The 14617-nt window shown below is 47.5% G+C and overlaps 1 protein-coding gene across 1 annotated transcript; it reads left to right on the top strand.

Moving 5' to 3' along the window:
* The first annotated feature begins 3766 nt into the window (after positions 1-3766).
* LOC141728195 (uncharacterized) lies at positions 3767-13007 on the top strand. Its single transcript, XM_074535165.1, has 2 exons — positions 3767-4702; positions 10813-13007. Exon 2 carries the CDS (start codon positions 10827-10829, stop codon positions 12276-12278), a length of 1452 nt encoding a protein of 483 aa, XP_074391266.1. The 5' UTR covers positions 3767-4702; positions 10813-10826; the 3' UTR covers positions 12279-13007.
* The last annotated feature ends 1610 nt before the right edge of the window (positions 13008-14617 follow it).

Genomic DNA, 14617 nt, shown 5'->3' with positions numbered 1-14617 from the left:
ACATGTTTGAACAAAAGCAAAAAATTACTTTTTAGTCCCATGAAGATGTGCTTTATTTTTTTTTTGAGATTTCGTTCTTTGAAACATTAACAATAGTAAGCATCTTTAAAACAGTTCACTGACAGTGAATCTGTCAAAAAAAATGTTTTCAAGCTGAGGAATGTGTTGCATATTTGTTTCCAGAAATGTGTTAAAATGAATTGGGAATGACAAACATGTGATATGAAAAGAATTCACCCATTTAGCAGAAGTGCTAAATTTGAAAGTTGTTCAAAGTTAGAGACAGTAGAGTATAGTCACTCCCTTTTGGGAAGAAAAGAGTTGAAGAATGAGAGTTCATTCAATAGCACACACTGAAAAATATATGGGCACATAAATAAACAGAAATACAAATATATGCATGATTCTGTTTATTTCAGATGCAGTTAACTTAATTAATGATCATGTGGTTATTTAGTGAGAGAGAATTTCAGTCATATCTCCAAGATGAAAATGTAAATTATAAAGTTTTGGTAAAAAAAAATGAATGGAACATTTATGACAGTTTTTAAGATTACGTGCAATGTCAAATCTATACGGACATACTTTGATCATATCAGTTTCTCTTCTGAAATTCTCAAACATTGTAAATGTATAAATTCTTTAAAGTCTTTAATGTTTTTCTTGTACTAATTGATCTTTTATTAAAGTCCAAAATTCATCAGTTCATATGATGGTATCTACACATGAAGTAGTTATCTTTATTGGAAAAGAAACAGACAATTACTCTATGTCATCTCTTAACATTGATCACTAAAAAACTGATATATCTTCAGAAGATGTGTCTTTGCAGTTACATTTTTATGACAAAAACTTCACATTTCCTCAAGAACTTTATGCTGCATAGATTTAATCATTGCAGGCTTATGAACACTTACACTATGGATCAATCCCATGCATTTGTTTAAATATTCAAATAATTTCTTCCACTCAATTTTCTTGAAATAATTTTTTCATTGCAAAAACAAGAAAATACTTTATTATTTTTCAGAGCTATTTCTAAAAATAATTATAACTGTCCTGGAAATCAAATATGGATTTTTCCTAGAAATAATGATCCCTGAAAAGCATCCCAAAGAATCCTAATCAAATGACATTTCAAGAAAACTTACATGCAGCTGATTGTCTTGCCTTAAACTGAAGCTTAAGAACTGAGAGCCCAAAACTGTACAAAATTATGATAGTTTTAGTTTAATAACATTATTTCAAACTCTTGTCTAAAATAAAAGTGATTAATAACACCTCAAATGACTTTTATCTAATCATATCTTTCATTTTTTGAGTGCTCATTTTTAATTTAATTAAAAAATCATTACTCTTGAAAACAATGCATTGATTTTCTATTAAGAAAGTAACAAAATCAGCAAAATACTATGGAAAAATTGGTAGGCTAGAAATATTACAATATTAGCCAAATATAGCAAAATATTAAGCAATCAAGTCATTCAGACTTATTTGTTGGAGAGATCTCATTAGTAAGTATAGCACAAGTAAAACAAAGATATCACATTGTTCAACCTAACTATAAAATTAAATGGCCTTTGTGTTCCACAGCTTATAAAATAGTATTTCCAAATGGAGTCTAATCTTATGAGACTCAGTTTTTTTCACATTTTCATAACTGCCACAAAACATCTGCAGCAACAACATGTATGTGTTCCTAGGACTGGCTTTTTATCTATTTTAAATACCTGGACTGTTTAGGGTCTGGCTCTGGCTCTGCTTCTGCAGCTTCTTGATGAAGAGCAGAAAGATAAGACCCAGCACAATAAAGTTGTTCTTCATTTCTGTTGCTTAAGAGAAGCAAGTCCTTGCTTAGAGACTTTTGGAAAGAAGGGACTCCTATTTTTTACATCCTTACATCTGGTAGTTTGATCCCAATTCGGTACCCTGGAGCATCATGACAAAGAATCAGAGCATGTAAAGCTCTCACAGTTTTTTTCCTTCATCCTGTAGCATCTTTTGAAAAGTAGATGATGCAGGATATAAAAGTTTACATCAACAGCTAAGTTGCTTTTAGGGTCTGCATTTTTCCTTCTTTTCCCCTTTATTTTGTATGTCAAAGTAGTACAGAAGTACCCTGGACTACAGATTTTCTATTGATTTTATATTTCATTCTCTTACTTTAAAATAAAAATCCATATTCATGAATTCTGCAAACTGGTGGAGCAGTTTGAAGAAAACTTTTTTTTCCTTGAAGAAACATAAAAGTTTCATTTTCTGTGATTCGTGGGATCAAGTACTTGGAGGTGACCTGAAGTAACGGGAAGGTACATGAGTCTGCTAAAAACTGTGAGTTAAATTTGAAAAAAGGTTAACAAAATTGTGCATTTGCAATTTTGCTTGTTCTGCAAAGCAGCAGAACAAGCAAAATTGCAAATGCACAATTTCAGAAATGAGAAAAATGGAGAAAGAATGAAGGAGGTTATTGCAAAGCAGAACATGCTGAGACCAGTCAAGAAAAGCACCTGAGCTCATCTCTTAGCACAGCCTAAGCAACTAGGTAAAAAGAAATCATGATGCAGACCAGATCCACCCAGCAGAGCTTCCCACAAACACAATTTTGTCATTGCTGCTGTACCTCATGCTTGCTCAGGGCGATGGTTTCTTGGATGCTGAGCTGAGGAGAGGAACTGGCTGCTGCCGTGATAACAATTTGCCTTAAAAGGAGGAAAAAGAAGCAGTAAAAGGCAGTGAACCCTACACCATGTCTTTTTCCTGCACACATCATCTGTGTGTTAAAGCACTCAGAGTGCCCTCAAAGAGGAGGGCCAACAAAGCTGTAGAATGGCACAAGAACTTGCCAAACTGTTTTCTGGGCATGGGCAATAGTCAAGCAACCCTTCTGGCACACATTGGTAAGTGGTCAGCTATTCTGATTTCCTGGGGAGAAAGTAAATTAAAATGAGGATTTTTTTTTCACTGTTGCTGGATTATATTATCCAAGAAAAATTGTCAATTATTTTTATTGTTCTTCTTTCTCAGAGCAAGTGTTTGCCCAGGCAGGCAGTCTTTTCTTTGTGTTTGCTGCTGTTCAAACAGCCAAAACATTCTCACTGGCACACATTCCTTAGGAACAGGTCACAACAAAAAAAACATCCTGTAAATAAAGTTATCATCTCTTTCTTACAGCAATGTGCTGGCTGCTGGAAGAGGAGTCTCTTGGACAGTGACATATCTAACAGCAGAGAAGACAAAATGTTAAATCTAGCTCTCACCCCTGGCCCTTATACCTTCCTTGGACCCAAATAAGTAAGTGATGTTCCTCACATCCATGTTTCTAAGAATCAGAGAAACATTACAGATAGGTCCTGCTCCTCACCTCCTAAGAGGATGATAAATTGCGACCTTGTTTCTTAGAGGATGATAAATTGCGACCTTGTTTCTTAGAGGTAGTGTCCTTTTTCTTACACTTTCCCTTCACCATAAGAAGAAATCAGGGGACAAAAAAGGGGAGAGGGATGCCCAGAGGTGAAGCAAAGAATCTGTGTCTCCTACTTTTCAGGCTCTGACAGCACTTATGTGAAACTTCTGAAAGTTGGGACCATTTCAGTTCTGCACATCAACAAAAGATATAAATACCCAAACTGCTTCTCCCAGTGTGATGGTGGAGGTAAAAAAGTCAGAAGTGATGAAAACATGGGCATATATATAATTGCCTTGACAAAAGGTAGCATAACCAGAATGGGTTAGAGGGGAAATAAAAATTATAACAACATTATGAACCTTTTCCCAATGTGTTGTAGTGTGTTTTAAGTTTCTCAGTTTGCTCCCCCATTTTATGTACTGTACCCTCCTTTGTTCATTGTAAATGGTTCCTCTCTCCCCAGTTTTCCCGCCACTGCCTCCTTGTCAGTTAAGTTGCTTAGTTACCGTGCTATTTTTAGTTGCTAATGTTACAGTTTGTATGACCGCTCCTCCCTCATCCCACCTTATAAGTTGATGTTATCCCCTCCCTGGGCACAGTCAATCACCCCCCACTCCTCCCAGGTTTCGAGAACCTTCTCCTCTCTGGGGGTTGTGGTTGGCTGTGGTCCCGGGGCCCCTCCTTTACTTTGTATTTATTGGTTTCCGGTGCATGTCAGTTATGTTCAGTACCTCCCTTTGAGTTACCCCATTGGATAGCTGGGCTCCCCTCCTCTCTCCTCCCCTCCCCTATAAAACCTTGTCACTCCCCTTGTTCGGGGCCATTTTGCTGGTTGGTGCCCCTCCTTGTTGGTGCCTCCGGATCACCAAATAAACCAACTGTTCACCCCCAGCAAGTGGTCACCTCCTTTATCGTCTCGTGTGCGCAACTCCGAGCTCTTCCACCAGCCCAGCCTGAGGCCAGGACGCCGAAGGGGGCTGGCTTCCTATGCGCAGGGGCGTTGGCCTTCTCACCCCTCGAGCTAGCCGGATCTAGGGCCGCTTACGCCCTCGCGCAGTGTGGCGCCCAACGTGGGGCCTGAAGTGGACCACTGACCACTTGGACAGCTGACCACCGGACCCTGCGGTGTTGGACATTTTGTTCCTTTGGACGCCGCGCTACCCCAGGTAGTAGCAGGCCCTGTTTTAAGGGCAGCGCTCCCTGGGGATCGGGATCGAGACTCCTCGCACCCAGTGAGGACGACCCCAGAGACGAAGACCCCCACCTGATTTTTCTTTTGCTGTCGCCACCAGGCTGGTAAGATCGGGCCCCGCTCTGGGGACCTTTCCGACTTCCCCCCTGCCTTTTTAACCTTCCCCTAGGGGTACATGCCCTGCATTGGGGACCTACCCCCCACCCTCTTCCCCTGAGGCTCTTCCTCACCCCCGCGCCTTTTTTGTTTTATCTTTCCTGTGGGGTCGGTATCCCCAGACTTGGGGCCCGGACCCACCACCCAAATCCTTTTTCCCTTCGCTGAAACCCCAGACTTGGGGACAGTGGGGGGAGCAGGGGCTGGTGGCGAGTAGCTTGTTGTTTTAGTTTTTGTTATTTTTCAGGCGGGTGGTTGTACCACCAGTGGATTTTCCCCCTTTCTAGTGACAGCAGTTCCTGCACTAGAAAGGTGCCATGGGTGCTGGCTTGGGAAAATCCCAAAAGGAGGTCTATTATGTTGTTAAAGGTTTGCTGCTTGGGGGTGGTCAGAAGGCCCCCAAGCAAGAGTTAAAGTTTTTGGTTAAGTGGGTCTTTTCTAAGTTCCCCGAGGTCTCCCCGGAGCTTGCCAAGCAGCCACGGTTTTGGGCAGCCGTTTTGGCCAAATTAGAAGAAGCTGTAAATTCCGGGGAGACGAAATTGGCGACCGTGGCATTCTGGGCGGGCAGAGTGCTTGCGGCACTCCGCTCGTCAGGGGAACCTAAGAAAAGGCCCGCAAGTTTTGGTTTATCCCCCCGTTCCCCTCGTTCTGTTGCCCTTACCCCTCAATCCCTTCCCTCTCCCCTTAGGCAGGAGCCCTCGAGGGGGATTTTGAAGGCCGACAAGAGGCAGGGGGTCCATCCTTCCCCTGCTCCCCCTCGACCTGCTCAGCCTCCCCCTTCGAGGAGCCCTGGCCAGGTTCCTCTTCTCTCCTCACCCTCTACCCCAGTTCCCAAATCCCCAGTTGATAAGCCTAAGGTTGTTAGGTTTATAGATGATCCACAAAATGGCTCCCTGGGAGCCCAAGATGGCGGCGGCCACGTGGTCGTTCCCGCCAGGGCTCCTTCTTCTTCAGTTAACCCCTTCCTCCCTTGCCCCAACCCCTTCCTTCCTCCAGACCCAACCTCCTTTTCGGTTACCCCTCCCTCATATCCTCCCTCCGCCCCACCCATTCCTCCGTCCTCCGCCCCTCAATCAGTTCCTCCCCAAACTCCTCCCCCGGCTCAGCCCCCCATTCGCTCCTCCCCCGCTCCGCCTTTGTACTTCCCTCCGCCTCCGAGCGTCACCAAGGGGGCGGAGAGGGGTGGTTGGTCACGCCCACTCCCTCACCCTGCGTCATTGCCAGACCCCGCCTCAACCTCCTCCAGTTCCGGTTCCCACGCTCCTCCTTCCGGTTCCCACGCTTTGTGTTCCGGGGGGGGGGGGGTGGATGACTGGAAGCCGGAGCAGGCGCCCTTGTTGGAAGCCGCTCCGGTTACCTACCACCTGAGTGGGGAGGGGACCCCTCAGGCCCAGTGGGTGCCTTTAGCACAGGCCCGGATCAAGGAGCTGTGCAAGGCGCAGAAGGACTACTCCCGGGGGTCAGAGTACTTCCGGGGTATGCTCCGCAATGCCCTTGCACAGGGAGATCTGGTGCCGGCTGACCTGAGGGCCCTCTTCTCCAGCCTTGCTAGGCCCATGGAATTTAGGGTCTGGGTGGGGGAATGGAGGAGGGAGATATTGGAGGTTCTCCCAAATATGTGGGGGAATCCTGCAATGTCTCATGATGCAGACGGTCTGGTAATCACCCAGGAACACCTTTTGGGTGAGGGACAGTGGGCAGAGGGGGCAGCTCAGGCGAAAGCCTTATTCCCCTCCCAGCTTGTGGAGACCGCTCGGGCAGCTGAGCGGGCCTTCTTCAAGCTGGAGGTGGTGACCTCCCAATGGGAGGAGGATGAGGTCCGGCAAGGAGCGCAAGAGCCATACATGGCCTTTATCGAGCGCCTCTACCGATATGTAGAGGCGCAGGCGCTCGGGGATGATGACAGGGAGAGGTTGCTTCAGCGGATGGCATTCAGCAATGCCAACGCTGAGTGCCGCAAGGCTATAAGAACTCTCCCTTGAAGTCCCCGGCCCACGATAGAGGCCATGATTGAGGTCGTGGTGCGCCAGGTCTCTCTGGCACCACGGCCCAAGAGAACATCTGTGGCTCTTGCTGAATGCCCCGAGCCGGACTTCATGGAAGCTGCCCCCGTTGCCGGACCCCCAACACCTGGGTCCGGCAGAAGGTCATCAGCCACCCACCCCTGCCATCTTTGTGGCAAAGTCGGGCATTGGATGCCCCAGTGCCCGATGCGCCACGATTACCTGGAGTACAGGCGGAAGCGGGAAAGGGAAGAGAGCAAGGAGGAAAAAAACTAAGCAAAGAGCGCAGTCCCTCCCTGCGCGATGACAAAAGTACGGCGGGCTTTTCAACAACCTGCGGGGAGGGAGGAGACGGGAGAGGACCGCCGACCTACGTTTTGCCGGATTTGACATATCTTTCTGACGTGACCTTATCTACCTGTGGTGCTGTACCTGCAATTAACACCATGTCCTCTGCTTCTCCATACAGGCTGCAGCTGACTAGGGACCTTTACATCCCTAACAGTAACATCCAGCTGGTGTCTGTCGACCTGCAACATCCGGGTCGCTGGAGGAAATTGGGACGTTGCAGGTGGACTGTTGTCGGAGACACCAAGCACACACCGCGAGACATCCACATCGTCCCTGGTCTGGTAACTACCGACCGGGACCGTTTCGCGGTAGGGCTGTACTGTGTCCGACCCCCACTTTTCCTCCCCAAGGGACAGGTCATTGCCCAGGCCATTGCTGTGCCAGAAGAAGATCACCGGACGATTTCGTCGGAGAAGACATCGCCTCCGACCGTGGCCTGGGCACAACTAGTGGGGAGGGAAAAGCCCCGCCTAACCTGTCAACTTTCGTTGGGCGGGGACAAGAAGATAGTGAGAGGTCTTTTGGACACAGGTGCAGATGTGACGATCATTCCCTCTCGGGAGTGGCCGTCACATTGGGGCTTGCAAAGCGCTGCGGGCACGATCTCTGGTGTTGGGGGCCTTCAATTGGCAAACCAATCCAAGAGCATTGTACAAATTAAGGGGCCCGACGGGCAATTGGCCTCGATACGCCCGTTCGTTTTAGATTATACAGAGCCTCTCTGGGGAAGAGACCTACTGGCCCAGTGGGGAGCCAAAATTGACCTCCCGAAGGCTCCCCAGGTTTTTCGGGCAGTGGCCACTGAGGAGCGCCGGACCTGGAAGCTGAATTGGCTTTCTGATGAACCAGTACAGGTCAAGCAGTGGCCACTCAATAAGCAAAAATTAAAGGCGCTCAACGAGCTCGTTCAGGAGCAGCTACTGAAAGGCAACCTGGAGGAGACCATGTCACCTTGGAACTCCCCAGTGTTTGTCATCAAGAAGCCCAACAAAGACAAGTGGCGACTCCTGACCGACCTCCGCAAAATTAATGAATTAATAGTTGAAATGGGTCCTCTTCAGCCAGGGATGCCCTCCCCAGCAATGCTCCCCCAAAATTGGAATTTGGCTGTTATTGACATAAAAGATTGCTTTTTCCAAATTCCCCTTCACCCGGACGATGCTCCGCGCTTTGCGTTCACAGTTCCGTCCATGAACTGTGAGTCCCCAGCCAAGCGCTATCATTGGCGGGTGCTTCCACAGGGCATGAAGAACAGCCCTGTGATCTGCCAATGGTATGTCGCTTCGCTGCTGTCACCCATCCGTACAGCCCTCGGGGATGCCGTCATTGTTCACCATTATATGGACGACATCCTCGTGTGTGCGCCCGACCACAGTCTGCTTGCCCATGCGCTTGACCTGACAACCAATGCGTTGGTTGCTGCAGGGTTCGAGCTCCAGCAGGACAAAATTCAGCGGATGCCACCTTGGAAGTACCTGGGCCTTGAGATTACAAAGCGGACCATTGTTCCGCAAAAATTGGCTATTAGGACAAAAGTCCAGACCCTAGCAGATGTCCATCAACTGTGTGGGTCTTTGAATTGGGTGAGACCCTGGCTAGGCATTTCAACCGAAGACCTAGCCCCCCTTTTCAATTTGTTGAAAGGGGGAGAGGGGCTCAGTTCCCCTAGGGCTCTCACCCCAGAGGCGGAGGTGGCCTTGGAGAGGGTACAAAAAGCTATTTCGACCAGGCAGGCCCATCGTTACCATCCGGGCCTGCCATTCAAATTTATAGTACTGGGAAAATTGCCACACCTTCATGGCATCATCCATCAGTGGGACGACAGTCCGAAGGACCAAGGCTCAGGAGAGAAGCTCTTAATCATAGAGTGGGTCTTCCTGAGCCACCATCGGTCCAAAAGAATGACACGGCCACAGGAGTTGGTAGCCGAACTGATCCTCAAGGCGAGATCGAGGATCAGGGAGCTTGCAGGGTGTGATTTCTCATGCATCCATATTCCAATTGAATTGGAATCGGGCCAATTAAAGTTAAAGACCTTTGAAGAACTGCTGCAAACTAATGAATATCTTCAGTTTGCACTTGACAGCTACACTGGGCGCATCGCAGTAGATCGGCCGGCCCATAAATTGTTCAATTCGGAGTTCAAATTATCATTGAAGAAGGTTCAGAGCAGGGAGCCGTTGGATGCTTTGACAGTTTTTACGGATGCGTCTGGAGCATCCCACAAGTCAGTAATGACTTGGAAGGATCCTCAAACTCAGCAGTGGGAGACCGATGTTGCTGTTGTGGAGGGCTCTCCACAGGTTGCTGAGTTGGACGCAGTCGTCAGGGCATTCCAGAGATTCCCTGGACCTTTCAATTTGGTCACAGATTCTGCGTATGTTGCTGGTGTAGTGTCCCGAGCTGAGTCCGCAGTTCTTCAAGAGGTCACCAACAAAAGATTATTTGAATTGTTGAATAGGCTCGTCGAGTTGGTCTCCCACCGCGAGCATCCATTTTATGTCATGCATGTGAGATCACACACAGACCTGCCTGGGTTCATCGCGGAAGGCAACCGTCGTGCCGATTCTTTGGCCGCGGCTGCTGTTTCGCAGGCCCCTCTCCCAGATGTGTTCGGTCAGGCTAAGATCAGCCACCAACTGTTCCATCAAAATGCGCCTGGCCTGGTTCGTCAATTTAATCTGACGCAGGAGCAGGCCAAGGCGATTGTGGCCACATGTCCCCAATGCCAGCATGATCAAATGCCTACCGTGGCCTCGGGGGTTAACCCCCGAGGGCTGGCAAGCTGTGAGGTGTGGCAGATGGACGTAACACACATCCCATCTTTCGGTCGATTGTGTTACGTCCATGTCTCAGTCGATACCTTCTCCGGGGCTATCTACGCTTCTGCCCACACAGGTGAAAACGCAGCGGATGTTCAGAAGCATCTGCTTCAAGCATTCGCTGTCTTGGGCATCCCTAGGGTCCTAAAAACAGACAACGGCCCTGCGTACACCTCCAAGGAACTGCGGAGCTTCCTGCAACAATGGGGAATAGTGCAGAAAACCGGCATCCCTTATTCCCCGACAGGCCAAGCCATGGTGGAAAGGGCCCACCAGAGCCTCAAAAAGATCCTGTCCCGACAACAACCGGCAATGAAGGTGGAGACCCCCCACGTCCGGCTGTCAAGAGCTCTTTACACTCTCAATTTTCTAAATTGCTCTTTTGACAGCCAAAATCCTCCAGTGGTCCGGCATTTCGGCAGTCACCAGCAGCTGCAGCCCAAAGCCAGGCCGCCGGTTCTTGTAAAGGACCCGGAGACCTGGCGGACGGAGGGCCCCTTTGACTTGGTGACTTGGGGGAGGGGATACGCTTGCGTGTCCACTCCCTCAGGCCCCAAGTGGGTCCCATCTAAGTGGGTCAGGCCCTTCGTCCCGAAGCAGAGGACCAAGACAGAAGCAGTACCACAGGTCCGGCAAGCGTGTTGGCGTCGGCGGAGGAAGCAACACCACCAACCGTCTTCCTTCTCTCCTGAGCTTCCCCCTGTTTCAGAAGAACCCTCTCCTCAAGCTTCTCCTCCACCCCTTGACCTCTTACACCATCTCTCCTCCTATTCCCCCCCAGCTCCAACCGTTACCCCTCGTATGTTTTATTTAAATTGGTTGTTTGGAGAGGAACCATTTCTGTGATTTCCATATACTTTTACCGCTCTCTTTTCATTTCAGTTGCATCTCCCCAAATGGCCCCCGCTTTGACAACGCTGGCTCCCAACCCTTGTCTGATGATGATGATGCTGACGACCTGCGGACTCCTTCTGCCACCTACGGAGCCGTGGGTCATCCCCCAGCCAAAAGTCAACGTCTGGCGTGCCTTGGCTCAATCGCTAGGACAGGACAGCATCTGCCTGGACACCAGCACTGCAGAGGACCCGATGTCGTCCTGCCTTGTGGGGATCCCTTTCTCTCCAGGAGAGTTCCCCCCTGCCTTTCAGTCTACCTTTTCCCCTATTTTGGCCCGGAGCCTTACTTTCCTACCTGGTTTTGAACCCAGTAACGCCTGGAGAGACGGAGTGGCGAGGCTGGATCCTGCGCCCTCCGAGCCCACAGAATTACATCTACTCGGTTCCGCCAATTCTACTATTTGTTTTCAGTTTGATTATACTCTTACCCCCATCGAGAAGGGCACTGAGGTGGTCTTGCAAGCAAAGAAAGAATATCAAGCGGACCGGTGGTGTCGGGCCGTTTTGAAGATCGTCGGCCCTACCACCACCAAGCGGACCCCTTATGCCCTTCCAAGGGGGGTGTTTTTGATTTGTGGCGACCGAGCGTGGGCAGGCATCCCCTCTGGTCTGGTCGGAGGGCCGTGTACCTTTGGCCGGCTGACGCTGTTTACCCCCAACGTCACCCAAATTATTAATTGGAAAAAGACCAACATCACATCCGAATTGGCCAGATCCAAAAGAGATCTTAAAGATCTCACTGAGGACTGTGATGATGAAATTACTCATTGGTCCCATTCAAAGTCGGTCGCCTTTACCATCTTGTTGCCTTGGGTATCGGTAGCCAAATCTCTAGGTGAATTGGGCCGCCTAGAGTGTTGGGTGGCTAAACAAGCCAATCTTACTTCAGCCGCGCTATACGACCTCCTTACAGATGAGGAAATAACAAGGCAGGCGACACTCCAGAACAGGGCAGCAATAGACTTTCTATTGCTGCTCCATCACCATCACTGTGAGGAGTTTGAGGGCCTCTGCTGCATGAACCTGTCCTCCAGAGCCGAGGACGCCAGACACTCAATAAAGAGACTCCAAGACCTCGTCCATCAGGTCAAGCAGGAGACATCTGACTGGCTGGGGGACATCTTCAAGGGTTGGGGCCTTAGCGGGTGGGCCAGTTCAGTTTTAGAATCAGTTTCTAAGATTGTTTTGAGTTTGATTGTATTTTTAGTTCTGTTTATGTTGATCCGCGGTTTGGTCCAAAAATTAATAGCCAGAGCCACAACTATGGCTGCCAATCATGCCACAATTTCCCAGGAGGGACCTTTCGAGCTGGAGGACCTCTCCTCAGAGGCCGAAGGAGCTGCGGACGAGGAGGGGTCAACCGAGCCGCCCCAAGAACATCTGTGGGCTGGCGAACTCCAGCTCGAAGAAGGCGAAGATTGGCAGGACCGGCCGCGGACATCTTCTTTTTGAGTTATACGGACATTCCTGTTTTTCTTTATTTTATTTGTTAAGAAACGGGGAGATGTTGTAGTGTGTTTTAAGTTTCTCAGTTTGCTCCCCCATTTTATGTACTGTACCCTCCTTTGTTCATTGTAAATGGTTCCTCTCTCCCCAGTTTTCCCGCCACTGCCTCCTTGTCAGTTAAGTTGCTTAGTTACCGTGCTATTTTTAGTTGCTAATGTTACAGTTTGTATGACCGCTCCTCCCTCATCCCACCTTATAAGTTGATGTTATCCCCTCCCTGGGCACAGTCAATCACCCCCCACTCCTCCCAGGTTTCGAGAACCTTCTCCTCTCTGGGGGTTGTGGTTGGCTGTGGTCCCGGGGCCCCTCCTTTACTTTGTATTTATTGGTTTCCGGTGCATGTCAGTTATGTTCAGTACCTCCCTTTGAGTTACCCCATTGGATAGCTGGGCTCCCCTCCTCTCTCCTCCCCTCCCCTATAAAACCTTGTCACTCCCCTTGTTCGGGGCCATTTTGCTGGTTGGTGCCCCTCCTTGTTGGTGCCTCCGGATCACCAAATAAACCAACTGTTCACCCCCAGCAAGTGGTCACCTCCTTTATCGTCTCGTGTGCGCAACTCCGAGCTCTTCCACCAGCCCAGCCTGAGGCCAGGACGCCGAAGGGGGCTGGCTTCCTATGCGCAGGGGCGTTGGCCTTCTCACCCCTCGAGCTAGCCGGATCTAGGGCCGCTTACGCCCTCGCGCACCAATGGATGTAGGAAGCCCAGCAGCTGGATGCTCTTAGCTTTTTTTTTTTTTTTTTAATTTCCAAATCCTTGCAAATGTATTTAGTGCATCATGTTTTCTCTTCAGCATCTTGGCCAAAGGAAACCTCAACTGCAGCAAAGTTATTGTGTATTTAGCACAATTTATCATCTCTGTTTCTACAGACATTTCTCTTCACACTCTGGGTGCTGCAGCAACTAGTATTACAGAGTTAAAGGAAAATCTTGTCATGGAACAATGAATCCATGCAACCTTGTGTTCTGGGACTGACATAGATTTAAGGACCACTGGAACTGACAATATCTAGGTGTATTGTTGAAAAGGAAAGCTTTTTGATTAAATTTATATATTCTGTAAATGCTATGCAGATGAAATTCAGTTATTTCATAAAAGTTTTGCCATGTGGTACATCTGTCAGGAATGCAACATTTGTTCTAGATGCCAGCAGTACCCATTACTCTTCTCTGGTAAAACTCCACTTGTCTGACAAAATCCCTTTATCCAGATTAATTGAAGGTTTACTCTGGCAATCTTAGGCAGTTAAAGTGCTTTGCTAATTGCTACTTGAACAAAATGAACTATTTACAAATTATCATTCTTGAAGGAAGCAAGGAAGTGGTAACTCTCTGCTCAAATTTTCTTCTGGATAAATGCTTAGCTGAGATTTGAAAATCATTGAAGTGAGTATTTGTAAGTAAACGTAAGAGTGGTTAGAGACTTCGAAGACTTAATCTCAAGAAGATTTAATGTGAGAAAATATTATTAAAGTAAAATTAGTATAACCTAACATGTCAGTGTTCTGTATCTAATAAGATAGTCTTTTTTCTGTAATCAATGGCAATGGGCAGGCAAGTCCTAAGGCTATTAGTCTTGACTGCATTAGACACTTTCCATTGGGAAATGCTTCTCTGACAACTGACTCCAAAGGGAGTCCATATAATGAACTTAGACTTGATGCCCAACTCTTATAAAGCTAAATGAAATGAATCTCATTCTTCATTTCCAGATAATAATAGATACAATCATTACAGTAACTCCATTTCCACAAACACTCACAGTTCATTACAAGACCAACACATAAGCATGATATTATTAACATAATTATTCTGAATAAAACACAGCTATGCTCTTAAAAAAAGGGGAGCAGCTTATTTTATCATCCTTTTTTTCTTTTTAATTGCAGTCCTTGATGTACTTAACTATTCCTCATTCTAACATGAGAATATTATGCATTAGGTCTTCTCTGCTTGAAATTGTTTTTCAGCTTTTCATTATGCCCTTCATCTCCATTTGTTCTCCTACCAATAAAATTGTTTTGTTTCTTTCCTTAGAGCAAGGATACCTCTTTCCATGACCCACTGTATGTCCTGAAGTTGCATTCTGCTCTCTTGGTGTGAATTCACACTGCTGCTTTGTTGGTTATCATTCTCAGTAAAACATCATAAAAACCCCTTTGGGTGAAATCCTACTTTGCTCTAGAGGTCACTAGAAGATAATCACTTGAAAAAGTTTTCAATGGGACAATATGTACTTCTTTTTGTGAAGAGACCCATATGAAAAAATTGGCCTTCTAAAAATCAC

The sequence above is a fragment of the Zonotrichia albicollis genome, chromosome 2, assembly GCF_047830755.1.
Source record: "Zonotrichia albicollis isolate bZonAlb1 chromosome 2, bZonAlb1.hap1, whole genome shotgun sequence".
NCBI lineage: Eukaryota > Metazoa > Chordata > Aves > Passeriformes > Passerellidae > Zonotrichia > Zonotrichia albicollis.
The sequence above is the reverse complement of the archived record's forward strand: the minus strand, read 5'-3'. Positions and strand labels throughout refer to the sequence as shown.